This window comes from Sparassis crispa (genome assembly GCF_003851025.1).
Source record: "Sparassis crispa DNA, contig_000001F, whole genome shotgun sequence".
NCBI classification, from domain to species: domain Eukaryota; kingdom Fungi; phylum Basidiomycota; class Agaricomycetes; order Polyporales; family Sparassidaceae; genus Sparassis; species Sparassis crispa.
Genome location: NW_020939748.1, coordinates 458,158 through 482,703, shown reverse-complemented (window position 1 = coordinate 482,703; position 24,546 = coordinate 458,158). Strand labels below are relative to the sequence as shown.

At 52.0% G+C, this 24,546-nt stretch overlaps 10 protein-coding genes across 10 annotated transcripts; 6 read left to right on the top strand and 4 right to left on the bottom strand.

Annotated features, from left to right (window-relative positions):
- Window positions 1-130: 130 nt before the first annotated feature.
- Window positions 131-5,432, bottom strand: SCP_0201480 (DNA-directed RNA polymerase III subunit rpc1; the record flags this gene model as incomplete). Its single annotated transcript, XM_027754063.1, has 21 exons — window positions 131-200; window positions 255-442; window positions 515-687; window positions 743-866; window positions 921-1,031; window positions 1,084-1,152; window positions 1,214-1,300; window positions 1,356-1,603; window positions 1,660-1,767; window positions 1,826-2,072; window positions 2,133-2,560; window positions 2,612-2,896; window positions 2,958-3,530; window positions 3,587-3,677; window positions 3,726-3,746; window positions 3,800-4,285; window positions 4,340-4,555; window positions 4,602-4,967; window positions 5,016-5,165; window positions 5,216-5,348; window positions 5,395-5,432. The coding sequence occupies 21 exons, from the start codon at window positions 5,430-5,432 to the stop codon at window positions 131-133; spliced, it is 4,212 nt and encodes a 1,403-aa protein (XP_027609864.1).
- A 564-nt stretch (window positions 5,433-5,996) lies between these two features.
- SCP_0201470 (hypothetical protein) lies at window positions 5,997-7,941 on the bottom strand (the record flags this gene model as incomplete). The annotated part of the gene is made up of 3 exons (XM_027754062.1): window positions 5,997-6,563; window positions 6,611-7,299; window positions 7,356-7,941. The coding sequence occupies 3 exons, from the start codon at window positions 7,939-7,941 to the stop codon at window positions 5,997-5,999; spliced, it is 1,842 nt and encodes a 613-aa protein (XP_027609863.1).
- A 605-nt stretch (window positions 7,942-8,546) lies between these two features.
- Window positions 8,547-8,891, bottom strand: SCP_0201460 (Transcription elongation factor spt4; the record flags this gene model as incomplete). Its single annotated transcript, XM_027754061.1, has 3 exons — window positions 8,547-8,668; window positions 8,722-8,830; window positions 8,886-8,891. The coding sequence occupies 3 exons, from the start codon at window positions 8,889-8,891 to the stop codon at window positions 8,547-8,549; spliced, it is 237 nt and encodes a 78-aa protein (XP_027609862.1).
- Window positions 8,892-9,167: 276 nt separating this feature from the next.
- SCP_0201450 (predicted protein) lies at window positions 9,168-10,165 on the top strand (the record flags this gene model as incomplete). Its single annotated transcript, XM_027754060.1, has 4 exons — window positions 9,168-9,253; window positions 9,306-9,417; window positions 9,469-9,772; window positions 9,828-10,165. 4 exons carry the CDS (start codon window positions 9,168-9,170, stop codon window positions 10,163-10,165), a joined length of 840 nt encoding a protein of 279 aa, XP_027609861.1.
- A 1,060-nt stretch (window positions 10,166-11,225) lies between these two features.
- Window positions 11,226-12,423, top strand: SCP_0201440 (hypothetical protein; the record flags this gene model as incomplete). The annotated part of the gene is made up of 2 exons (XM_027754059.1): window positions 11,226-12,003; window positions 12,062-12,423. The coding sequence occupies 2 exons, from the start codon at window positions 11,226-11,228 to the stop codon at window positions 12,421-12,423; spliced, it is 1,140 nt and encodes a 379-aa protein (XP_027609860.1).
- A 1,195-nt stretch (window positions 12,424-13,618) lies between these two features.
- SCP_0201430 (Probable beta-galactosidase) lies at window positions 13,619-17,819 on the top strand (the record flags this gene model as incomplete). The annotated part of the gene is made up of 20 exons (XM_027754058.1): window positions 13,619-13,947; window positions 14,005-14,097; window positions 14,160-14,284; window positions 14,340-14,347; window positions 14,395-14,575; window positions 14,632-14,719; window positions 14,775-14,844; window positions 14,898-15,021; window positions 15,078-15,213; window positions 15,266-15,310; window positions 15,366-15,608; window positions 15,662-16,527; window positions 16,582-16,597; window positions 16,654-16,739; window positions 16,799-16,938; window positions 16,991-17,021; window positions 17,077-17,167; window positions 17,221-17,491; window positions 17,554-17,624; window positions 17,675-17,819. 20 exons carry the CDS (start codon window positions 13,619-13,621, stop codon window positions 17,817-17,819), a joined length of 3,159 nt encoding a protein of 1,052 aa, XP_027609859.1.
- Window positions 17,820-18,494: 675 nt separating this feature from the next.
- SCP_0201420 (hypothetical protein) lies at window positions 18,495-19,782 on the top strand (the record flags this gene model as incomplete). The annotated part of the gene is made up of 2 exons (XM_027754057.1): window positions 18,495-19,383; window positions 19,733-19,782. The coding sequence occupies 2 exons, from the start codon at window positions 18,495-18,497 to the stop codon at window positions 19,780-19,782; spliced, it is 939 nt and encodes a 312-aa protein (XP_027609858.1).
- Window positions 19,783-20,051: 269 nt separating this feature from the next.
- On the top strand, window positions 20,052-20,678 carry SCP_0201410 (hypothetical protein; the record flags this gene model as incomplete). The annotated part of the gene is made up of 1 exon (XM_027754056.1): window positions 20,052-20,678. The coding sequence occupies one exon, from the start codon at window positions 20,052-20,054 to the stop codon at window positions 20,676-20,678; it is 627 nt and encodes a 208-aa protein (XP_027609857.1).
- A 1,218-nt stretch (window positions 20,679-21,896) lies between these two features.
- SCP_0201400 (hypothetical protein) lies at window positions 21,897-22,151 on the bottom strand (the record flags this gene model as incomplete). The annotated part of the gene is made up of 1 exon (XM_027754055.1): window positions 21,897-22,151. One exon carries the CDS (start codon window positions 22,149-22,151, stop codon window positions 21,897-21,899), a length of 255 nt encoding a protein of 84 aa, XP_027609856.1.
- A 370-nt stretch (window positions 22,152-22,521) lies between these two features.
- On the top strand, window positions 22,522-23,370 carry SCP_0201390 (hypothetical protein; the record flags this gene model as incomplete). Its single annotated transcript, XM_027754054.1, has 1 exon — window positions 22,522-23,370. The coding sequence occupies one exon, from the start codon at window positions 22,522-22,524 to the stop codon at window positions 23,368-23,370; it is 849 nt and encodes a 282-aa protein (XP_027609855.1).
- Between the last annotated feature and the right edge of the window lie 1,176 nt (window positions 23,371-24,546).

The following is a 24,546-nucleotide window of genomic DNA, read 5'->3' as shown; positions in this document are numbered from 1 at the left end:
AGCATGAAATAGAATCTCGCTCCGGTGAAATAGTTTCTGCAAAAAAATCTAAACAATACAACCAGCGTGACATCTTCAGTAATAAGTTAAGACCAAATCGATACAACGTGATCATAGCGTGGTCAAAACTTCATAATGAGCCTTCAAATAGTAATTTCCGTGGTTTGCTGATGGCTGGCGCAGGAACAACTAATGCCGGCCTGTAAACAGAATGGTAAGGCTTGCCGAGTGCATTTCAATCTGCCATCACTCACATCGAGGTCCCAGTATTCGCCGCAGGATTGCCCATGATGATACTTTCTGACACACCAGCAATGCTATCTGTCTTTCCGAATGCAGACGCATCGAACAGATGGTCAGTCGTCTTCTCAAATGATGCCAGCATAAGCACGCTGTCTTTCATTTTGGCCACGCCGAACCGAGTGATACCAAGGACTTCACCCTGCACAACACAATTCGGAATCATGATTCAGACATAGCATATTACCTCAGGAGAAGCTGTATGTGTACTCGCCTTGTATGACATAACGTCCCCGAGGAGCATGACGTGTCGCGGATCAATGCTCATACCGTGGCTCTGCATGGTAAACTGAATTTCATTGATGATGGTGCGTCTTGCTGCCTCAATTCCAAGGACCTGAGCAACTTCAATGACGTGGTTTGACGAGGTCTGTTCGCCAACAATTCCTACGGAGTAAAAATTCAGTTCACAATCGATCTATATCGAGAGTCTTGTACACACCCTGCGTCACCATCACCTTCTGGAGGCCGTAGCCTTCGACTAACAATTCTTTATCCCCTTTCTTTCCCCGCGCATCATCCTTTTCTTTGATATTGATGATTGCACGGTGAATGGTGGGTACGCCCTATCATAGAAAAAGTGATAGGCATGAGTGAGCATTATGGTCTTTGTTACTAACCTTCACGACGACATCCGGTAACGCTCTTTTTAGCTCACGCAATCGATAGTACTTATCTTGCCCATCGACATAAATCCTGAGGCGATGTTTACGAGGAACAACTGTAATCGACTGTGACATCGTGAGGTCAATATCATGGCTCACGACCGGGATCAACAATTACCTCTTGCTTTATCTTCAGCTTCTTTGCAGCTACGATCGCCCACTTGATGTCGTCCAAAGTGAGTTCAAGCTACGTTGAAGAAAACGTCAGCAGCGCGCAGTGATCAGGGAAATGTTAGTGATTTATTGACCTGAAGGTCCTGGATAGTCTTGAGATCCACGATAACGCCAATATAGGTGTACTCTGGGGCCCAAGCCTCTTCAAGCACGGATGAAATCTACATACGCAGTGGTTGGGCTCGAACGTCCTTTGCGATGTAAAAGTAGACCCACGTCACCGAGACGTGTCGTCTCCAGACGCCCTTTCACGATACGAGCGGACGCCTCGCTATCAGACGTGACAAGCTTGCAACTAATGATCGGCGTGCTGATAGCCTTCGCAGCATTGATGATTTCTTTAATACGAGGGACACCAAGAGTGACGTTCATGGAAGCGACACCAGCAAAGTGGAAAGTCTTCAAGGTCATCTGCGTTCCTGGTTCGCCTATGGACTGTGCGCCAACGGCACCAACGGTAGATCCTGGGCAGCAGAATATGAGTTACCATGAATTGCAGAGCAACACAAACTCTACGCACCTGGCTCAATCTTTGCCTTGACGTACTTCGTCCAACATATATTCAAGAATGTTAGCACCTGCTCTCCAGTTACTTTCGCCTTATTGTCCACGGTGGCCTTATCAGCATCTGGATCACATCCGAAGAGTTTATGACCTAGAATTGCAACTCTTGGCGAAACACTCACCAGAAGCGCCGAGTGATAGATCTGTATCTGCGTCCCACTCGGCTTCACGTTCTAGAGCTTCGAACATCCCATGATTCTTTCGCACTTCGGCAAGCTTGTTAGCGACATGCTCCATCACGAAGCCGCGAATTGTTGCTATGTACGCTGCGGTACACTCGCTTGTGAACCTTCGGTTCGACAGCTCACGATCGACCAGTTCCATGATCTCGAAAGGAAGCAACCCGCGAGAGCTTCGCGACCCAATTGACTAATCGAACATCAATGAGAAACCGAGTAGAATCGGGATAGGAGGAAGACAGATGCTCACTGAGGCATGACTCCAGGCTCGCAAAAACTCTACGGGCTGGGCGTCGCCCTCCAAGCATGCAGGATCCAAACCGTCGTCGCCATATCGGAACTGCACAACTCCGCCTACAGCATTCCGCACCGAGGAGTCGTAGTGGGTGACCAAATCCTCTAGAGCCTTCATCAATCGCCGTTGCATGTAACCCGTCTCCGCAGTCTTCACGGCCGTATCGACGAGACCTTCGCGGCCGGAAATGGCATGGAAGAGAAACTCGGTTGGTGTCAGACCGGAGTAGAAACTATTCCTTACGAATCCTTTCGAAGGCGGTTCTCGCGACTTCTTGGGGAAGTGTGGTAACGAACGGTCCTGGAAACCATCTGGGACACGGTGTCCAGCAATAATCTGCTGACCAACACAAGCGACCATCTGTGATACGTTGATGACGGAACCTGAAAAATAAATGAGCTTGTTACTATGCTATATGCAAGTAATTGTGCTACCTTTGGATCCACAGGTAGCCATGATAAGAGGAGCATTATGACGACTGAGTTCGTTCATGCAGATCTTCCCAACATTTTCACGGACATTAGAGAGTACGGCTGAAATCTCAGCTTCCAGCGTCTGTTCTTGATCGCACCCTGGCTTATTTTCCAATTGACCCTTCTTCGCTCTTGCGATAAGATTCTGACAGTCAGCATAAGCTTTCTCAACCATGCTATCCTTCTTGCCCGAAAGGATGGGCCCAGGAATGACGTCGTTGATACCTAGAGAGAAACCGTAGTTTGCTGGGATTTACGCCGCACCAGTAAGCCAGAGTTACTCGCCATCATTGGTGAAACACGATACCTAACCAGCGAGCACATAGCTTAGCGACTCTGTTCATCGCAGCCGCGGCCTCCTGGGGACCGTAGTCTCTCATAATGACACCAAACACTGACTTCTTCTTCCCGCTGCCGACAGTTGCCTTGTCCATGACTCCGCACATGATCTCACTGTTCACGATAACAAGCCAGCCGTCGTTCGGGGCCAGATCTAATGCGGGTGACATGCGGGGGTAGTATTTCGGATCAGGCTTCTCCTGAGTATTACACTTGGACTCGACATTCACGAGCACCTTCGACTTTTTGTTCGGCCGCATCAGCACGTTGAAAACCTGCTTGCCCGTCCATAGCCGCACAGGTTTCCAGATCGTGGGCGGGGGGATGTCGATTTGCATATCTGCGTCGCCGAAGTATGAGCAAATTTGCGTGAACTCTCGGCGGTCGAAAAAGCGATCTCTGCGAGAGATCAGGAACGAAGCAGTAATGAAGTCCTGGATGGCAGCAATGACAGGTTCACCATTGCGCGGTGTTACGAGGTTATTTTTGACGCTCATTAGTTCGAGTGCTTCTGTCCGCGCTTCCTCCGTTTGTGGCACGTCTAAGGCGTAGATACGGTTACTTAGTGCAAGTGCATTCGGCATGTGAAGTACTTACGGAGATTCATCTCGTCTCCGTCGAAATCTGCATTATACGGGCCGCACACGCACTCGTTGAGACGGAATGACCGCCATGGGCGGACTTTCACCTAAGATAACTCAGTACAAAATAGGGGTCATTCTAGAATCGCGCGCACTCTGTGACACATGATGGACAGCTAAGCCTTGATGAGCACCTTTGCTGGCTCTTGAAAAACTGAATGGTGCATACCTTGTGAAGACTTGGCTGACGATTGAAGAGTACAATGTCTCCATCAACGATATGTCTCTCCACCACGTCGCCGATCCGAAGCCCATCAGCGATCGCAGTCCGGTTACCGAACTTCAAGTACTTCTTGAAGCCGCTGCTACCGGCAGTAACGTAGTTTGCTCCAGGATGGACGTCGCACCCATTCCGCACCGCCTTCTTCAGTATCTCGATATTGTGCGACGTGACGCGCTCAGGATACGTGAGAATTTTCGCGATACGCTCGGGCACAGCGACCTCGTCGATACGTAGGTTCGGATCCGGTGAGATGACTGTGCGTCCAGAGAAGTCCACGCGCTTCCCTGAAAGGTTGCCACGAAAACGTCCCTGTTTACCCTTCAGCCTCTGACAGAACCCGCGAATTGGTTTCGAGCCCATCTGCGACGGCACTCCAGGAAGTTCTGAGTTAATATACATCGCGACAGAGAGCTGCAGAAATTCCCATTGTTCCTGTACAGCAATAATGAGATAGGAGATGATGAAGGTCAGTATGGGCGGACTGACCATGAATTGCGCGGTCGGCGAACCTTTCGCGAGACCTTGCTTGATGAGCGCATTCGTGAATACGATTTCTGTGAGTTTGACTGTAAGATCGTCTTCGTTCGATGCGCCATCTTGCGCTACCGAGGGACGAATACAGACAGGGGGCACCGAGATATACTGCCAAATGTACTCTTCCGGCCGACCAAACTCTGGCCTCAGTCCAAGCAGTTCACAATCCTGACTGACCAGTGAGGAACGTCCACAGCGGCGGCGGCACACACACCTCGTCCGAGATCCGCTGAAAGAGGTCTAGCACTTTCAAAGGGTTCAAATCTTCATGCACTGCTTTGTTGATGTATATACCAAGCTCCTTCTGCGCTTCGACCGCGGGAGTAAACGTCTTCTTCCACCGCTCCATCTCGTCCGCAGTCTTCTTCGCGCGGAACTTGTCATGAATGATCTTCAGCGCACCTGCTTTTTTCACCGCACCATTCGTTGCCGAGCAGTAAGGGCAGTAGACAGTCTTGCGGGCTTGCGTATTGACAGCTTTGCACAGTGCAAGCCGCTGAATGTTCTCCAAATTTGGTCGACGGAACCGCTTCAGATATCCTCGTCGGTCAGGCTCTTCTAGCAACACCCTCGCACAAGTCTATGGAGTATCATCAGCATTGTAAATGTTTGCATCACGGTCGCCTACTTTACAGATACACTGCAAAATGCTGATAGTGTGTTTGAAGTAACCTATGTGGAAAACCGGCACGACGAGCTTGATGTACGCGTAGTGCCCAACACAGTCGACGGAAGACAGTCCGCAGGTCTCACAAAATGCATTCTTCTCTGTTGTCCCCTAAATTACATGTCAAACGGGCTCGTAGAAGAGTGATCGGTCTAGCGCACCAAGCGACGGTCAAGCACGCCATCCTTGACTGGTAGACGGTCAGTAGGAGTGTATAGATCGCGATGGGTAACCTCAAATTCGGAGATTTTGACAGTCTCCTGGTTGTTCAGGAGACTGAACTGGAGTTTTTTGCTGATATACGGTCAGAGAAGGCGTATGAAGCAGCTGGGAAACGCACATGACTTTGGGAGCCTGATGTGACACTGATTCCTTCATCTTGCTCCCCAGATACACGCCTCCCCTAGCCTACCTACCTATAGCTATAGTCCTTCTGAGTACAAGAAATAGTTAGAGAGTCGGGAGGGAGACCAGTTAACTTGGTCGGAGACTCAGTCGGAGCAGAGTGGCAGGAAGTCTGAGCGCTGAGATCAAGTTTCCAGGAGATAAGATAAGCCGTCTTGATTCGGGCCGCAGATTGTCTCTCTTCGGCAACTCGTAGTCTCTCTTTGGGCAGACTCAAGGCAGAGCAAGCAATATTCTCTTAAAGTACGTAGAGCAACAGTGTGCATATATTATTCCTGTTGAATACCCCGGAAAAGACGCAGTTGGAGGTCGGCATGGTGGACAACTAAGGGCTTACTGTGGACTGCGATCGAAGTTCAAGCTTCACGAAACAGCAGGGGTCGAACGTGCAGTAAATATTTTTTGCATACAGTAAGTACTCTGCTCGCCGCTCACCACCTTTCGAGACGAAACTTTTCAGCTGGACAATGTCGGAGACCAGAAAACCGTATAAGTAGCGAAGCACGAGTATCCGTATCATTTTGAAGGCAAGCACCTTCAATCGTCTTCGTCTGACATGCGAAGATTGCCGTCGTCGTCCGTGTCCGAGTCGACATCACCTTCCGAAGACTCTGCCCGACCACTCGTGTTGTTGCGTTGCAGGTAAGCAACTGCAAGTAAGCGTTCTAACGCTGCTTGGGATAGAGCCTCTTCCGCTTCGGCTATTCTCAGCCTCTCTGTCCCGACCCACCTGTTCATTCGGCTTGGTGACAGTCTGTTGCATAAGACTATCTGGTCCATATCTTGAGTAAGGGTTAGAGGTCCGCCGACACTGAACGGTCGGGTCTTCCACGGTAGATCGTCCGAGCTCCCCTCCGATGTGCAAAAGTCCACCAAGTGGAACTTGCCAGGCCCATGCTCCTCTATCAGCATGAGCCTCAAACTGGTATGGTGTTTGAGAGTCTGGGTTGCATACACCGGAGGGCGGTATTGACCGAACTGACCAAGGACGACTGCAAAAGTGCGACTGTCCGAGGCTGAAGTTTCAGACTCTCTCGAGTTGCAGACTACCCAGACCGTGCCATCCACAGTCTCTAAATTGGTGACTTGAGGAAGGGAGGGATTCTGAAAGACGTCAGCAGACGTCTCTCCACTGAGGTCTACACACTCACTACACTTTCCAGTGGCAGCTGTTGTTGTTTGCGCCCAACGGGCACCGACGCCCCAGAGAATGTAAAATACCCATCATCATCCATACTTCCATTCGGCATGCAAATGGTCGGACACTCTGCATTCATGAACATCGCCGCTTCTTGCAACCCGTCTTCGGTGCGCACCAGCGCCTTTCCAGATACGCTAGTCTGCGGAAAGACAGGAAACGTCGAGAGAGATCTGTGTGGCGGCAAATGGATAGAAGCACCCAACCAACTGGCGCTACCACCCTTTCGCAGTATTTCTTTCGTAAGGGCTATAGTAGCACCTAACCGATCGTTCTTCCCGAATGTACGGGTGTCAAGTACAACACCAAATAAGCCCATGATGCTGAAAATCATGTCGACAGGACGAGATGATGTGCGCATCATCGCACATTTCCAGATGGCATGTTCTATCATATCCCTGGACCAATCCTGTTTGCGCAGCTTGTCCATGGCTGCGCTAAGTGACAGGAGATTGGGTAAATTCTTACCAAAGATTCTGATCTGAAATCTTAAAATCTTATAAAGCCTAGGCTTCCTACGCGGAATGAAGATCGCGTAGCCTTGAGCACAACCGTTGACAATGTTTGCTATTGCTGAAATGGCGGACTGGGAAGGGATGACCTCTGTTATGGCCCCCTCGGCACTGAGACTGACAATGTGACCTAGAAAAATAGGTGTAAAAGTCCTGGAACATATTGCCCCACACGCAACGACAAACCTGGACCACCTTTCCACGCGAATAAGACTACCACATGTTCCGGAGCCAGCGTTTCCTGCAGTGTCCATCCACGATGAATCCACGCTGTTTCCTCATCAAGACGCACAATGCGCTGGAGCCCTCCGGGAAGGACGATGCATACACCGCAAGACTTGTAATATTCATACATGTGCTCGATCTGCCAGACCTTGTCATCACGGCTGGTCTGCATGATGCACAGGCGATCGAGCCAGAGGTAGTCAGCGTGATTGTGCAAGGCAGTAATACAGGTGTGGTTGAGGACTTCAACACTGATAGGATCAGCATCCTCTGCTCCGACGACTCCAAACGTTGTGACGCGGCTGGTGTAGGTTGGGTCAATGGCATTTCCGCGCCAGACGTATGAGATAGCAGCATATCGCACTGAGCAGTAGTCAGGAAACTCGACGATGCGCAGCAGCTTGTTCTGGGTGAGTTGGACACAATCGATGAGGCGGAATCGGCGTGGAGTGGCCTCGGAAAGAATGTCCAGGGGTTGTTCGTTCGGGCCTGTCCACTTAAGCGGCACCTCACAGAGCGTCCGAGTCTTCAGAGAAGGAGTCGCCATTAGTGCAGATGCCACTGGATGAACTAGCGAAGTTGGCGATTACCCTCAGCACTTGTAACTGTACGGAACACGACTTATCTTAGACAGTTTCAGAAGGCGTGGCCTCCATCCCAATTCCCACATCACAAGTTAGCGCTCACGTATCGATGTGAGGCGTATAAGAACGCGGCAGCCACGAAATACTTTAACGCCCTCTGCCAATTCGATCACTCTATTCTGCGAGCAGCACGACGCAGCCATAGAAGATTTAGATCAATATTTGCCCTCATTCCCTCGATATTCGATATTGCAGGGCGTTGCATCGTTGGCATGGTCGCATTTTGCGGTAGGTGCAACTTGCAGGTCAGGATAATCTTAACAATCTCCCGCCAGATGAGAATGTCCTGGAGGTGTTGCCTTCGCCGATACACATGATATCCAGATAGCTGACATTGGCCTACAGAGGGATTTGGGTGAGAATTATTTGCATCTAGGAATACATGGTACCGGGGGGACAGAAACGTGCGATGATACAGCCGAAAGCAAGATGAGGCTTTTTGGATGACTCGAACAGACACAATACATCCACGCGTAATGAAATAGGCAGGGTATGAGTCGACAATCCTCTAGTCCAGGTCCGTCTGGTCTCGAGGTCGATACTTGATACCGCGGCTCTCGAGCTCCGCTTCGACGTCGTCAGGAATGCGACCCTTCACCCGGGCAGCATACATACCACGCGCATATTTTGCTGAGTCAAATATCAGAAATGGTCGTGATCTCACTGTCGAGCGCACAACTCACAAACACGCTGCCAGCGGGCGACCCAGCTAGTCTCGGGTTCGATGATCGCGACAACACCGTCGAAATGAGTAGTAGTGCACGCTTGAATGCGGTCAGGGTAACCCTTCATCTATGTTTGTTACCCAATGAGTACGGTCTCCTACCCGACAAGGTAGCATACACACCTGCATGATTTCCTCACAATTAGGACAACCATGTTTGCGGAAGTCGGCGGGGGTTTGAATGATAGAGCAGAGTAAGCATGCACGCAATGCCTTTGCACGCGGCTGAGGGGGAATTGATGCTAACGGTGGTGTCATGGAGGACGAGAAGAGTTAGGTTGTGGGTCGTGGCGGATGAGCAAGACCAACCCTCAGGAAGATTACCTTTTGCGGAGTGCAGGCAGTTGCCGAGGAGCGGTCTTGAATAAGCGCTCGTTCACCCACGCCTCTACCCTAGTGCTCGCCATGCATCTCATCAGTTTGGCACTGCTGCCGGTAGCTGCCTTAGCTTTCTCAGATACACACCCTCTCCTTATATGGTCTTCAGTTAGGTATGTTCCCTGCTTGTCCTCTGGCAAACATACAGCTCACTTGTACCTGTAGCTCGCCAAGCTTGGCCTTTGATTCATCTAAAGGTTCAGATTTTGCAAAGAACCTCCTGAAGGCTCCAGATATCTGCTCACATGACGCTGTTGTCTTCATCAACCAAGTTGATGTAAGTATCTGACCGTGTCGTTCTGTTTGAACTGAAGTTGACGTTTCCCAGCTGCATGCCGCGGACTTGCACACGTTATCACCGTCCAGCGGGCTCGTAAATACCCTCGAGTCTGCCTTTGCCTCCTTCCAATTTCCATATGTACGCCGCACAGGAGGCGTGAACCCCTTTGAGAAACTTGCGGATGAACTCGCGCTGCGCTGCGGCGCACGCCTTATACATACCAGTATAGATGAGGACGACATGCCAATGCCTGCGCATGGGGATGCAAAGGAGAAGCACGTGGTATGCATGGGGATGCCCTCACTGGAGGGTGTTCATGGAGCTACACGGAAGAGCATGATGGCAAAGCATGGTACGTTGTCAATCCTGCGTCAGTGTCGTCGCAGTTGACTTCAATATTATAATAGAATCACAGCTTTCCTCCGCGCTTGCTACCCTGGCACGTACCCATCCCCACTACCTCGTGCTCTACAGCGGCTGGTCGCGCTCAAACCTCGCACGCCAATCTTCATCTCCTAACCCATTCGACTCTTCGAACTCCACCGCTGCAAACGCATTACCAAGTGGAGGAATTCTCGCTCGCTACCAGCTACTCACTCCAGCGCTTCTGCTCGCCCTAATCCTGACACTCGGCGTGCTGGTTCCTCTCGTCCTCTTTGGTGTGTATGCTCTCGCAGGCGTGCAGAGCCCCGTACGCAACGACCCGCCCAAGCAATGGATCAGTGCAGAGAAGAAGAATCAGTAGCAAGGGGAAAGGATTTGCCGAGGACTTACATTAATCGTTCCCCGTGCGTGTATGCATGATTGTACTGGCACTATTGAGGCTGCTCAATTCTACATCCTTTGCAATGAATGTTTTGTGGATTGCCTTGTCGTGCCGTTCAATATGCATAAATCATCCTTAGTTTGACGGGTAATATAGCACTTGATGAATACTTTTTGAGAAGCCATAGTATGTCGTCCAATTGTAATATTCAGTTGAGCAATCATAATTTCGACAATGTCTCCCCATTCTCCAGCGAACGACATAAATTGCAATCACTAACGTTGCGGAAAATTTTGACCATGTCTATACTTCCGAATGATCGGTTCCAACGAAGCGCGCGATACGAATACTACCTTACATAGGATACGGAGGTACAAAATGTTGAAGGTGGGCAAGCTGGCGCCCATCTCGGACGTTGCCGGCGGAGTTTTCCATAGTAGATTTTGTACGCTCACGCTGGTCGTCGTACGTTGGGAGAGAATTTTATCGTCGCCGCTGCGCCATCTGTTGCTGCTTGTGCAATACAAAACAACGCTCTGGAGACTAATTACGCTAGAACATGAGGACCAGCATCATTTTTGGTGACGAGCTCGTCTACCTTCGTGTAAGGGAGGTCGGCGGCATGCCTTTCGACCAGCGCAGGAAATGATCTGACAAGGCAGAGCGGGGAGTTGCACCTAGGCACGGAGGGCTAGGAATATGACCTACTTACCACGACAGCAGTCTAACCATACATTTATGAACTCTTCACCTCTTAGTTGATCAATCCATGAGTTGACGCGTTATTTTCCAGTGCACGAGGCACGAAGACTGCAGGCATTCCCGAGTCTTGCTTGAACTTGCGCGAGTGGCAGGTGACAGGCTGATGATCGACGGGCGTCTCCGATGACTTTCCGGGATTCTCGGAGTCATGCATCTTTGGCTCAGTCACCCTACTAGTAGACAAATACCCTAGACAAAAGTGCGTTTGTACTTGCTAGCTATAAACACTGATTAATTGACCCATCCGTTTTTGGTGAATTCTCTATGCTACCTCTAGATGTTACACGATCTTCCACTTGAGCTGACAGACCGTATCATCGACTACCTATCCGACGACCACGCCTCTCTACGCAGCTGCTCCCTCACATCGCACGCATGGCTCCCGCGCAGCCGTTTTCACCTCTTTAGCAACATGCACGTAGAAGAGAATGAACGGCTCGGATCCCTCGTAGATGTCTCTTACTCAAACGGTGCACCTCCGCTCGACTTAGTGCGCTCGTTGACATTCAAAGGGATCTATTGGAATCCCCCGTGGACGGGTCGGCTGGCTGATATTTTCGGCAACAGCTCCTCATCCCTACAGGCATTCATTGCTCAGCAGACCGAATCTCGCTATGCTGGCATTCTCGTATCCACCTTGAGGCAGTTCAGGAATGTCACTCGACTCGATCTCTCCGGGTGCACCTTCCGCAATCTTGAGATGTTCAGAGATATCATATCGGCATTCCCCCTCTTGAGACGCCTCTGTTTGCAATGCGTACTCATGTGGGACCGTGTATCTCCTTCCGATGATGAAGTAGAGTCGGATTACCCTCTCAGCCGCCCGTGGACGTCTTGCCCGCCACTCACGCATATCTCGCTCGTCAGCCGCATGCGGTCCATGTGGTCCGTCTACCAATACATCGTTTCTACGACATCTCCGCAGTCCGTCCGCTCGTTAGAGCTAGCGGTACCTCGGTCGGGGTTGGATTACGCGGGAAGTTCAATTGAAGTTGTCGCTCCCCATCTGGAGCGTTTGAAGGTGGAACCCGAGGAGGAATTTATTCTTGCTGAATGTAAGTCGCGTCTTTCTCCGCTCGTCGTTTATACAATACGATCGATTTTGTGCGTCAGGGCGCCTCCTCAACCTGAACAACTGCAGCGCACTGCGCACGTTCTCTATGGCAAACACGGGTGGCGTGCCGTTAGCAGAGATACTGCGCTTTCTCTCCCCCTGCTGCCGTGTGCGCGTCTTATATTTACGCCTGCACGCCATCGAAGAAAGGTGGGAGGACTTGCGCGAGGTGGTGACGTCGGAGCAGTTCTCTGAGCTGCGGGAGGTCACGATGACGCTGGGGGACGTCTACGAATCACCGGGTTCTTCCATCCAGTGTGTCAACGAATTTGCAGAGTTTTTGGAGAGGCGGGGAGTCCGGACTGCAGTGGTCGGTCGAGAATCTCGTTTTCTCCGTAGTTCGAACACACTTGGTATATAGACTTGCCATCTTACATATTCTGTTGCAGCGGTGTTGCCTTATTGATTCGGGATACAGTACACCTAGCTACTCAACATTCACGACAAGGATAGCTGTTCGATGTTCCATCAGATTCGAACGAACATGTTCTCGACTGGAAAATTCGCACAAATGTCATATGGAACTTTCAGAGTACTAGCCATGCTAAGCTCTTCTAGACCTCACTCGTCGTCCTGTCGCGGACTACAGCACGCCCAGATGGTTGGCTTCGAAGTGGAGATATCGCGGTCAGAATCAGGGGAAGAGGTAAAGCGACTACATACTACAACCCAAATAAGTAGCATCGCATTCATGCCCGGATGTGAAAGCGACGGATGTGCACGGCGAGCACGGATAGTGCCCGTCCTAACCCTACTCACCAGACGTCGAAGGTCGCACGGCTATTGTCACACGGCGAGTGCGTCGGCAGCGCCTCAACTTTGCTCACCGGACATTAAGAAAAAATCCGGGGGAAGGAACTTACGGAGCGCGTAACTGACCGGCAAACACAGGACTTTCGGCGCGGCGGCTGGTAATCGTCCAAGCAGTAGTAGCACGCCTTCTTCTTCGGCATATCAAAGGCAGACTCCAGAACGCGACGGACACCCGGTGCGATCACAATGGCTAGACGGGATGCCTATAGCCCAGCTCTGCCGAGCTACTCACCGTAAAAACGTCCTTGCCTAAGAATATCCTTCAGGAGGAGAGAGCTGGGCAATTGCTGGGGTGGCTTCGGTCCTTCGCACCCCTGATTTCCTGGAAGTTAAGTGGAGGCGTGATACATACGCACATGAGTCTGTGAGACCGAGTTTGGGGAGACATGGACGTGCGGGACCGCAACAAGTAGCGCAGTATTCTGACCTGCGTGAGCCATCCTGGCGTCTTTAGCTCACGTTGGAAAAAAATGATTTAAGGATGAACGTTCGAAGAACTCACCTATTTACGGACACTCTCCGCGCGCGTGAATTTGTCATGCAGCACAAAAGATTGGCAGGGATGGTTGGGGGGAATAAAGTCGTGGGCACCGAAGAAGAGAGGACGCGTATGTAGCGGACCGCTGGCGAAAGGAAGACGTGGTCAGGTGCGGACACACGTGATCGTTCCGCGCTTCCCCACGCGCATCGACTCACGCTCTCGCGCTTCCTATTTGTCGCGACCATCGTCCCGGTCCGCCACCATGCGCACCGCATATTTTTCGGACGATGTGCTTTCGTCACTGGAATCCTCTCTGTCGCATAAAAACGACGGCCAGCTCCCACTCCCGGGCCTCTCTCGACGCCTCGCCATGCTCTGGCATCGCCGTTCTTCGTGGGCTTTCCCAGCCTTCCTCTCCTTGTTCATCGTCTTTTTTACCTGGCCTTTCACGCTCCGGACAGCTGCGTCAACCCGAGCCGAATATGCTGACCTCGCTGCTGCGTCCCCCACGCTCAAATCGGACAACCTGACGGACGTTGTCCAGTGGGACAACTACTCGCTTTTTGTCTATGACCAACGCATTTTCTTGCAGTCAGTGTTAAGATATATATGCTCCTTTTATGTGTTCTCAGCACATTAGCGCTTCAGCTCGGGCGAATTCCATACTTTTCGTCTCCCCGTACCTGACCTCTGGCTCGACATCTTCCAGAAGATGGTCGCTGCCGGCTTGAACGCAGTCAGGTGAGTTGATAAATCTGTATTTCCTCTTGGTGTTCCATGGTTCAAACATTGGCGCGCCATAGCATATACATTCACTGGGGGTTGACGAATCCCGCTCCCGGCGTGCTCGACTTCAATGACTGGCGCGCCCTCCAGCCGTTCTTCGATGCTGCAAAACTCGCAGGGCTTTGGATCGTGCTGCGCCCAGGCGCGTTTTATCTCTCTCATCGTTCCCTTGCTTTCTTAATGCCTCTCGCGCTCAGGTCCATACGTAAGATCTCTGTCACTCTCCCGCACAGTGCCGCTAATGCTCCTTAGATCAATGCCGAGACCACCGCCGGCGGCATTCCGCTTTGGGTCACGAGTCTCGTCGCGGGTCAGCTCCGTACGAACGCGTCGGATTATGAGGCCGCGTGGCAGCCGTACATCGCCGGCATCGCTGAAAATGTCATCCCGAACCAGGTTTCTAGCGGCGGGCCCATCCTCGCCGTACAGGTCGGTAAGTATGCTGCTCGAGAGGAGACTGGAATTGACACTGACGTCGACACGGTGAAGATAATGAGTATTATCAGGATGCGGTCACCGGGGAATACTTCGCCGAGCTCGAGGCGGCGTACCGCTCAGCGGGTGTTCTCATCCCCTTGTGAGTTTCTCGCTAATCCGTGCAAGCTAGATAGTAGGCTGAAAGGCGGGAACAGGACGTACAACGATCCGGGCGAAGGCCGCAATTTCGTCAACGGTACAGGCGCTGTCAACATCTACGGACTTGTACGTGCGCATCCTGCTTTTCCTCATGCCGACTCTAATGCTCTACTTCGTAGGACTCGTACCCACAAGGCTTCGATTGTTCCCATCCTGAGCAGTGGGCATCTGTCGTGACGAACTATCATCAGTACCATGAGGAGGTCGACCCAGGCGAGCCGTGGTACATGCCCGAGTTCCAAGGTGCCGTGCACAATGCTTTCACGTCTTTTTCGTGGCAACTCATTTCGACATGACAGGCGGCGCGTTCGACCCGTGGGGTGGTCCCGGTTACAACAACTGCGAAATTCTGACGGGCGCAGATTTCATGGACGTGTTCTACAAGCAGAACTGGGCGTCGAACGTAAAGCTCATATCCTATTACATGATTTACGGGTATGACCTTCGTTGCGTCATCCCTTATCCATTCTGACTCCACCCTTTTCAGTGGCACAAGCTGGGGAGGACTTCCTGAGCCTTCGGTATACTCAAGGTGACTTTTGGTTCTGGTATGTTCCTCCTGGACTGACCACGTTCACCGCACGCAGCTACGACTACGGCGCGTCGATACGCGAGTCGCGGCTGCTGAGCGACAAGTACGACGAAATTAAGCGCCAGGGAATCTTCCTCCGCAGTTCGCCTTCGTTCCGCAAGACCGACTGGGTCGGCGACACCAGCACTACGATCCCTGGCGTCACCGTCAACGGCTCGGGCGCGTACGTCACCCTCCTGTACAACTACGATACGGGGACCGGGTTCTACATCGCACGCCAAGCGGACTCGACCTCTACGTCAGTCGGACTAGTGCGCTGTCTACATAGCCACTGACAGCGATTGCACGCAGGACCAATATTAACTTCACCCTGACAGTTCCCACCTCGGCTGGCACACTCACGATCCCCAGCACGTCAGGCGCGATTGCGCTCGACGGGCGGCAGAGCAAGGTCATCGTGACCGACTACGCGTTCGGTGCACAGTCAAGCGTGCTGTACTCCACCGCGAGTATATTCTATGCCGGTACCATCGGCGCGCGCGACGTGCTGTTCCTCTACGGCGACGCCAACCAGAGCCACGAGGTCGCGCTCGTTCTGAACGGATCTAGCGCTCAAGCGTCAGACGTCTCTTACTCCAACGCTGGAGGAGCAGGGGGAATCACGACCGTGACCTTCCTCCCCGGAATCACCGGGCTCGTCACAGTCTGGGACTCGGCAACCCAGCTTATACTGTACGCGGACCCCATCACGACCGCGACCTTCTGGGCGCCTGCAATCCCCACTGCAGGCGCGTCCACGGACTTCCCGAACTACTTCCAGTTCGGAACGAACGAGACCGTGCTCATCGGCGGGCCTTACCTCGTGCGCAACGCGTCCATCGCCGACGGCGAGCTCGCGCTCCGCGGGGACCTCAACGCGAGCGTCCCGCTCACAGTCGTCGCCCCTCCCGAGGTGACGAGCGTGTCGTGGAACGGCGTGCCCGTCGAACTCGAGTTCGCCTCGGCCGACGGTGGCGCACAGGGAGGGGTGCTCGTAGGGTCTCTCCAGATGAGCACGGCGCTGGCGCAGGTGACAGTACCCGCGTTGACCGGGTGGCGCTACAACGACAGCTTACCTGAGGTGTTGAGTAACTATTCGGATGCAGAGTGGGTCGTGGCGAACCATACGACGACGAACATCCCGGCGATGTTGTATGGGGACGGGCGGGTGTTGTATGGTGCGTGTCTTCCGTTTTTGTGCGTGGCGAGGGCGCGCTGATGCTTGGGGACAGGTTGTGACTATGGATAGTGAGTGTGGTGTGAGATCTTTGCATTTTTGGTGCGAGTGCTGAACAACCTTCTAGCTGCGAGAATGCCGTCCTCTGGCGCGGCCATTTCGAAGGTACCGGATCCGAGACTTCTGTCAATCTGACGATCAACGGCGGCACCGGTGTGTCTTCTTTTTCCACGAGTCCGGCACTACGATAGGCTAAGCGCCCACTCTCTCAGCGTTTGGCGCTACGGTATATCTGAATGATGTATTCCTCAACTCCACGTACGACATCTCGGCGGAGCAGACCACTGAGCTGTACACATTCCCTCCGGGCTCCGTGCAGGTCGGGCAGGACAACGTCATCACGGTCGTGCAGGTATGTGCAGGCCGTTCTCTTGTGAAACGTTGAGCTTAAAAATCGGATGTAGGATAGTTCGGGAAACGACGAAGATGCCAATGGTGATCGTTTCTTTACCTTTGCATGACTAGATAGTCTAATGGCGTTGTTGTGCAGAGAAATCACCCCGCGGCATTCCCGGCTTCCAACTCAACGGTGGGAACTTCACCGTGTGGAAGGTCCAAGGCAAGCTCGGCGGCTACATGAAGTCAGTCTCGTCCTTCTCTGCATGTCCCCCGTTGTAACGCGTTTCGCCTGCAGCTACCCCGACAAGGTTCGGGGCGTGCTCAACGAGGGCGGCTTCTATGGCGAGCGCGAAGGCTGGCATCTGCCCGGCTTCGACACGTCCAGCTGGACCGCTCGCGAGCTGACCGAAGGCCTCCCCGGCGGTGGACCCGGCATTGGCTTCTTCGTCACGACGTTCGATCTCGCCGTCCCCGCCAATTCGGACGTACTGATGTCGTTCCAGTACGACACGTCGAGCCAGCCGTACCGCGCACAGTTATACGTGAATGGCTGGAACTACGGCAAGGTGCGCGTGCTTGGATGTGTGCGATATCAGATGCCCCTTCTCATGACAATTTGGTTCTCTAGCGCGTCGCGAACTTCGGCCCGCAGACTAATTTCCCCGTCCCCCAGGGTATCCTGAACTACAGCGGCACAAAGTGAGTGCCCCGCCCGACAGTTCGCAAGTGTATGCTGACCAGTTGTCCAGCACCGTCGCCGTGGCCCTCTGGTCCATGGAAGATACCCCGGTCTCGCCCACGCTCGCATTGCAAGTCGACACCGTCATTGAGGGCGGCGTTGGGGCCATCGCTCTCAATAACCCTGGGTGGACGCCGCGTCCCTCGGCGTCTTAAACTCGACACAAACAGCGTCAGAAGAAAGAAACAGTTCGACAGACTTGGAATGGATGATGCGCGCATCGTTGGACCCCTGCTTTACTTCGTTGTATTGCGTGCATTTTGTAGTACAATTCAAGTTCTATCATCTTGCTGAATATGTGTACAATGTTCGGTCCTGACTGCAGAACATCGTCGGTTGACCTGGCCTAGCTTGTGAATCAGCTCGACTTCATCAATACTCTGGACGGTCTCCAGACAGGAGGATCGAAGTGACGTCAGCGGGCCAATGAAAGCACGATCGTTGTACCGGCAGACTGTTCTTTGGACAAGTGGGTAGAGAATCGAAAACCAAGATTCGTAGAGAATTCGTCAAAAGCTTTGGGAATTGTCACAAGATTGAGAAGAGCTTTTGATGGCGCACCTCGAGTCACCGGTACTACATCAGCAAAAGATCACATTTTCTTTTTGAACTTATATCGTATTCTATGAGAGCACGAGGAACGAGCGGGAGCGCAGAATTTAGTCTACGCACGGATTAGGCAGTTGTGGCTGAGTGCTCTCGTCTTCCTACCACAACTGTCGCTCGTTACACGGCTAACTGCTGAGAAGTACACGTAGTTCTCGCGCAGTGGAGCTCTCTTTTTCATTTGAATCTAGACACTCGCTTCTACAGAATACACTCTTTAAAGAATGGCTCGAATTCTTGTCAACCCCACAGTGGCAGAATGCCCAGATTATGCTTCCGCGACGTATGCAGTGACTCGCGCTCCCTTGATCAATGCCAATACCACTGAGGATGAAGCTGTTCAGCTTCTTAAGAACATATGGAAGGCCGGGAATGATGCAGACAAGGCAGCATGGGAGCAGCAGGTGAACGACGATGCAACTGATGTCGCCGATCAGATCAGACTGGCAGAAGAAGCAGAGGTACAACGATTAGACACCTTGAGACAGGAGGAAGAGCTATCCCACAAGGAAGAGCTAAAGAAGAACAAGGAGAAGTACCTACTCATTCCAGACAGAGATGCTCCGACGATAGCACCGATTCTCCCGGCAACCTATGCAGTTCGAAAGATGAAGAAAGGCCTCTACACCGAGATGCACTACTACACCAATAAGGGCCTAGACGAGGCGCTGAGCGGCTCGAGCACAATCGATGATGAAGCAATGATCCTACTGCAGAATCCAAACGGCACGACATCTTGGGTTCCGGCAGCCTCTGCCCGAGACTCTCGCGGCGTCACCGAAGATAAGGATCTCACATGGGAGGATTTCTGTCAGGCAGCCCCTCGCATGATTCGCGCTATGGAAGAGGCCAGCTGGCCTGAGGATCGAGTGGCAATGCTGGCAAAATTCTGGGGAAACTTGCAGATCCACGAGCTTCGCTCCTCTCGTGATCCTCTGGACCAGAAGACTCTCCTTGTTTATCAAGCTGAACAACGGAAGGCATGGCACCTTGCGATACCATCACCGCAAGGTGCATGGAACATCTCGCGGATCAATGATGAGATCATGCGAAAGGTCAAAGAACGCGTCTACTGGGAAGCACGGAACCTGAAGGATAATGAGAGAGATTTTCGTGTGCGTACCGTGTCGACAAAATTGCATTCACATCTGAAATACTGACCAAAAAACAATTCTTTCATATCTTCTCCTCGTACGCCTCCTTGAATGACTGAATGGCCTACACTGCTAATTTGTTCATCACATGCTGCAATCTGATCCTCCTCCGCTCCACTGTTTGCTCCATGCATGCCTGCGTGCTCCATCCATACCTCTGTTTGCTCCACGCATGCCTTCCTTTGCTCCATGCATGCCTTTCTTTGCTCCATGCATGCCTCCATTTTGCTCCATGCATGCCTCCGTTTGCTCCATGCCAAACAAATGCTCCCCTGCAATCCTCCGACATGTTTTTCAATCTTCCATAGGCAGACCAACGGATGGCAGGATACACATCTGGAGCCGTTGCGGCCCCTAACACTCCGCGGAGCCGTCCAGCCAGTTCACGTGGCTCAGAGACATATAATGGATCATCCACGTCTGATAACATGGTGAGACCATCTACGCAGCCTTACCCAGCCAGAAAGCCACATTTTCAGGCGGGCGCAAGTGGGAACGGGTACTCCGCTTGTGCCGTTTGTCTCGGACGTCACCCACACAAGATTGTGGAATGCAATGAGATCGTCATCTGGAACAAAACGTACCCCACAATCTCACAGAGAATCAACAAGGCGCTCTCACTCCGAGATGGTGGTCGACCGCTCTGCCACGACTGGCAGCGGGTCCAAGGATGCACTGCCACCAGACACGACAATTGTCACATCTGTTCAGGGTGTGGCCAGAACACACATGGCGCTCAGCAATGTCCTCGAGCAGAGAAAGCATAGAGCACTTACACCGTACAATGCAAATGCGTGGGAGAGTCAACTATGCACAGCAGGACTTCTCGGACGATACAAGAACCTACCGGACGGGTTACGAGTTGGTTTCAGGATCAACATTCCTCAAATCACTCGTACTCAAGACCCTCCAAATAAGGAATCGATCGTCACATTTGCTCCGGAGTTCCTTAAGATCGTTAATGCCGAGATCGCCAAAGGCAGGTACATTGGACCATTCTCCCGTACAGATCTTGAGCACCTCATTGGACCCTTCCAATCATCGCCCTTATCCATCATCCCAAAGCCTGGCCGGCCTGGCCGGTTTCGCATTGTACAGAATTACTCATTCCCTCACACGCCATCCCTTCGTTTTCCCAATCCGTCCATTAACTCCACCATTGACTCAGATCTATTTCCAAGCACTTGGGGAACCTTTAATGCTATATGCCTACTCATTCGTCGTCTACCGCCGGGCTCTCAGGCTGCAATGTGAGATGTTGCCGAAGCTTATCGTACAATACCACTCCACTATAGTCAATGGCCGGGAAGTGTGGTACGGACGAACGAGCGTGAACTATGCCTTGATACTTGCACATGTTTTGGTGTCTCCCCATCGTCAGGCGTATATGGCTATCTCGCAGATGCTGGCACTGATCTATTTAGATCTCATGGCATGTCACCTTTATCAAAATGGGTCGATGATCACTTATTCGTCTGCGTTCTGTGTGAACACCTTGCATGGTACAATCAGCAACGTCAGATTTGGCACACCGGGCTGTCACAGTGGGGAAGACATCACAATGGAGGACGAATATGGTACGGTGGACGGCGCTTCGAGGATGGCACGCTCGAAGAGTTTGATGAAGATTGCGCATTCCCATGTCGCGACCTGTCAGCACAATTACCCAGATCAGAAGATGATGCAAAGTATACATACAATTTTGCGGACATCAACGAGCTGTCCAAGGAGTTGGGTATTTCGTGGGAATGCAGTAAGGACGTACCATTTGCAACAACAGCAGTCTTCACCGGTTTGGTATGGGACCTGGAACACATCACTGTCAGCCTTTCGACGGAGAAGAAAGAGAAATATCTCCGAGCTATCCACGACTGGCAAGAACAGACGATGCACACACTCAATGATGTCCAGAAGATCTACGGGAAACTTCTCCACGCCTGCCTGGTGGTACCAAGGGGACGGGCTTACCTCACCACACTGGAGACCATGCTCGGGACATGCCATGATCGTCCATTCGTGCACTATTCCCCCGTTAAAGGCATCAGTGCAGATCTCCAATGGTGGAGTACCCTTCTCCAATCAGCCGTGCTCACAAGACCAATTCCAGGGCCCGTACAGCTCACTGACCTCGGAGCATTCTCGGATGCAAGCTCTGGCATCGGGATTGCCATTGTCATCAATGGGCAATGGAGGGCATAGCGGCTCATACCCGGCTGGCAAACCCTTGATGGAAAAAGAGAGATTGCTTGGGCCGAAGCCATTGGCTTCGAATTATGTGTCCTCGCAATCACCCGGACTCAATGTACTCGTCGCAACCTTAGGATCTACGGTGACAACCGAGTTGTCATTGAAGGCTGGTGGAACGGTAGGAGCCGAAACAGCTCCGTCAACACTGTCTTCAAACGCTTGCATGAACACTTGGAACAGTCAGGTAACTCCGAGTCCATCTATGCAGCATACGTTCCCAGCAGCTCAAATCCCGCTGATGCACCATCGAGAGGGATCTATCCTCCTGGAGACCTTCTCCTTCCCCCAATTGAGCTCCCGCATGGGCTTGACCGGTTCATCATTGACGCAACGCAGCCCTACACCACCACCGAACTTCGCCTCCACAGAGAGGGGCACTATCCGGCAGCCACCGCAAAGTGCATTGATCTCGCTCTCAAGCAGACTCGTGCGCGGGAGCAGTTTGATGCAGACCGACGCCAGGAGGAGCAGTTCAAGCATAGCTGCAGATGGGATGACTAGCAGGAACTCACGTTTCGCAGCTGTCTTGCCCGCTGTCACAATGCCAAATGGTAGACCTCGTGCATATCGTGAAGGATTGGTTCCAGCCCCTTCCGCACTCCGTCCACATTGCCTCGCGCGCGATCGTCTCCGGCTTTGGCAACCATTGGACACTCGTTCAACACGAGACCGTTGTGGACAGCACCTTAACCTCTCAGAGGCAGACCTTGAACGGATATTGTCGGTAATCACAGTATCTTGGGCAGAAGGGACACGTGAGACTTACGGAGCTGGATTGCTGCTCTTCCACATCTTCTGTGATCAACGTAACATTCCAGAGTCACAATGCTGCCCAGCAAGCTCCATACTGATGCTCACATTCGTGTCAAGTTGCGCGGGTTCATACTCAGGGAAGACACTCGCGAACTATTTCTTCGCAGTAAAGGCGTGGCACACCCTCCACGGACAGCCCTGGGAAATGAACCATACAGAGATGAAGGCAGTGCTTGATGGCGCCGTCATTCTCGCACCGCCAACGTCAAAGCGCCCAAAGCGGCTTCCATTCACCATTGACTTCATCATTGCTCTGCGCTTGACCATGGACCTCTCCCTACCACTTGACGCTGCTGTCTATGCATGCTTGATGACAACGTTCTTCTGTGCAGCACGGCTGGGTGAATTCACCCTACCTACTCTCGGTGCCTTCAACACCACAATCCATGTCAAACGCTCCAACATTCGTCTTGGTGAAGACAGGCACGGGCTTCGCGTCACCGTCTTCCATTTGCCACGAACCAAGTGTTCTCCACAGGATGGTGAAGATGTGTATTGGGCACAACAGGATGGCCTGGCAGACCCAGCAGCTGCTCTCGCTAATCACTTCACAGTGAATGACCCACCCCTAGGAGGTCCACTATTTGCTCGGCGATATCAACGAGGCAACAGACCTCTAACGCAGACTGACTTTATGAAACGGCTCGAGGCTGCGGCCGCGATTCTCAATGTTCCTTCACTCAAGGGACATGGGATTCGGATTGGTGCTACCTTAGAGTATCTACTCAGGGGAGTCCCATTCGAAGTCATCAAATCTATCGGCAGATGGAATGGGGAAAGCTTTAGGCTATATCTGCGCCAGCATGCAGTAGTGATGGCTCCATACCTACAAGACACCCCGATTCTTGAGCCATTCACGCACTACACAATGCCGCCCCCTCGGTAGTGCTTCCAGGTATGTACGTTCGCCCGTCTCCTAGTATGGGGGAGTCTAAGACTTCGCTTAAATGCGTCGCGGGGCTCCTAGTCATTGGGTATCTCAGCTCATCTCAGACTTTTCCCCCCTCATAGGTCCAGACCGATGTTTCTGGTCGAAGAACCTCATGGTTTTTGCCCGTACAACCTACTCTTGTTCTCGTCTATGCCCGCATCTTCCTTACAAGCTTACTAATATTCTATCTCCTGTCCCTATTTAATCCACACGGAATTGACATGCATAGATCGTATTCTATGTGAGCACGAGGAACGAGCGGGAGTGCAGAATTTAGTCTACGCACGGATTAGGCAGTTGTGGCTGAGTGCTCTCGTCTTCCTACCACAACTGTCGCTCGTTACACGGCTAACTGCTGAGAAGTACACGTAGTTCTCGCGCAGTGGAGCTCTCTTTTTCACCCGCCCGCAACTCCCTCTTCGCAGCATGCACCTTCATCGGCAACATTTTCACCCTATAGTTACCTGACTCGACGCATTTTTGTTCGCGACCTACTCCGGAGTCTCTTCACTCGCTGTGCGGGCCCACCCCCCCTCTCAGCTCATCTCAGAATTTTCCCCCCTCATAGGTCCGGACTGATGTTTCTGGTCGAAGAACCTCACAGTTTTTGCCCGTACAACCTACTCTTGTTCTCGTCTATGCCCGCATCTTCCTTACAAGCTTACTAATATTCTATCTCCTGTCCCTATTTAATCCACACGGAATTGACGTGCATAGATCAGTATCTTTTGAGTCTGGGTGTCCTCATGTCAGGAAAAAAGCCTGGGTGAGGTAGCCACAGCCTGAGTTACATAGATGCATGTAGTGCATGTAGCCTTCCTCAATGTCTAGGTACCTGATTGTGATGTCACGTAGCTTGGTGTCCTATCTCTGTAGTGCTGTGTAGTGTACATTGAAGAGGCCAGCCCTACAGGAGACCATATATTCAGAATTAATTTCCATTCTGCTGCATCTTAATGGTGTGCATGCTTTTGCACTGAGTGAGGAATCACTGCAACCCATCTGTGTAATTACAAAGATTTGTCTACCATATACTGTAGATTTTGGACCAATCTGGATGGGTTTTGCCTTTTTTGAATAGTTCAAAAAATCTCAAAAAATCTCATAAATTGAGAAAAAAATATTAGCAAG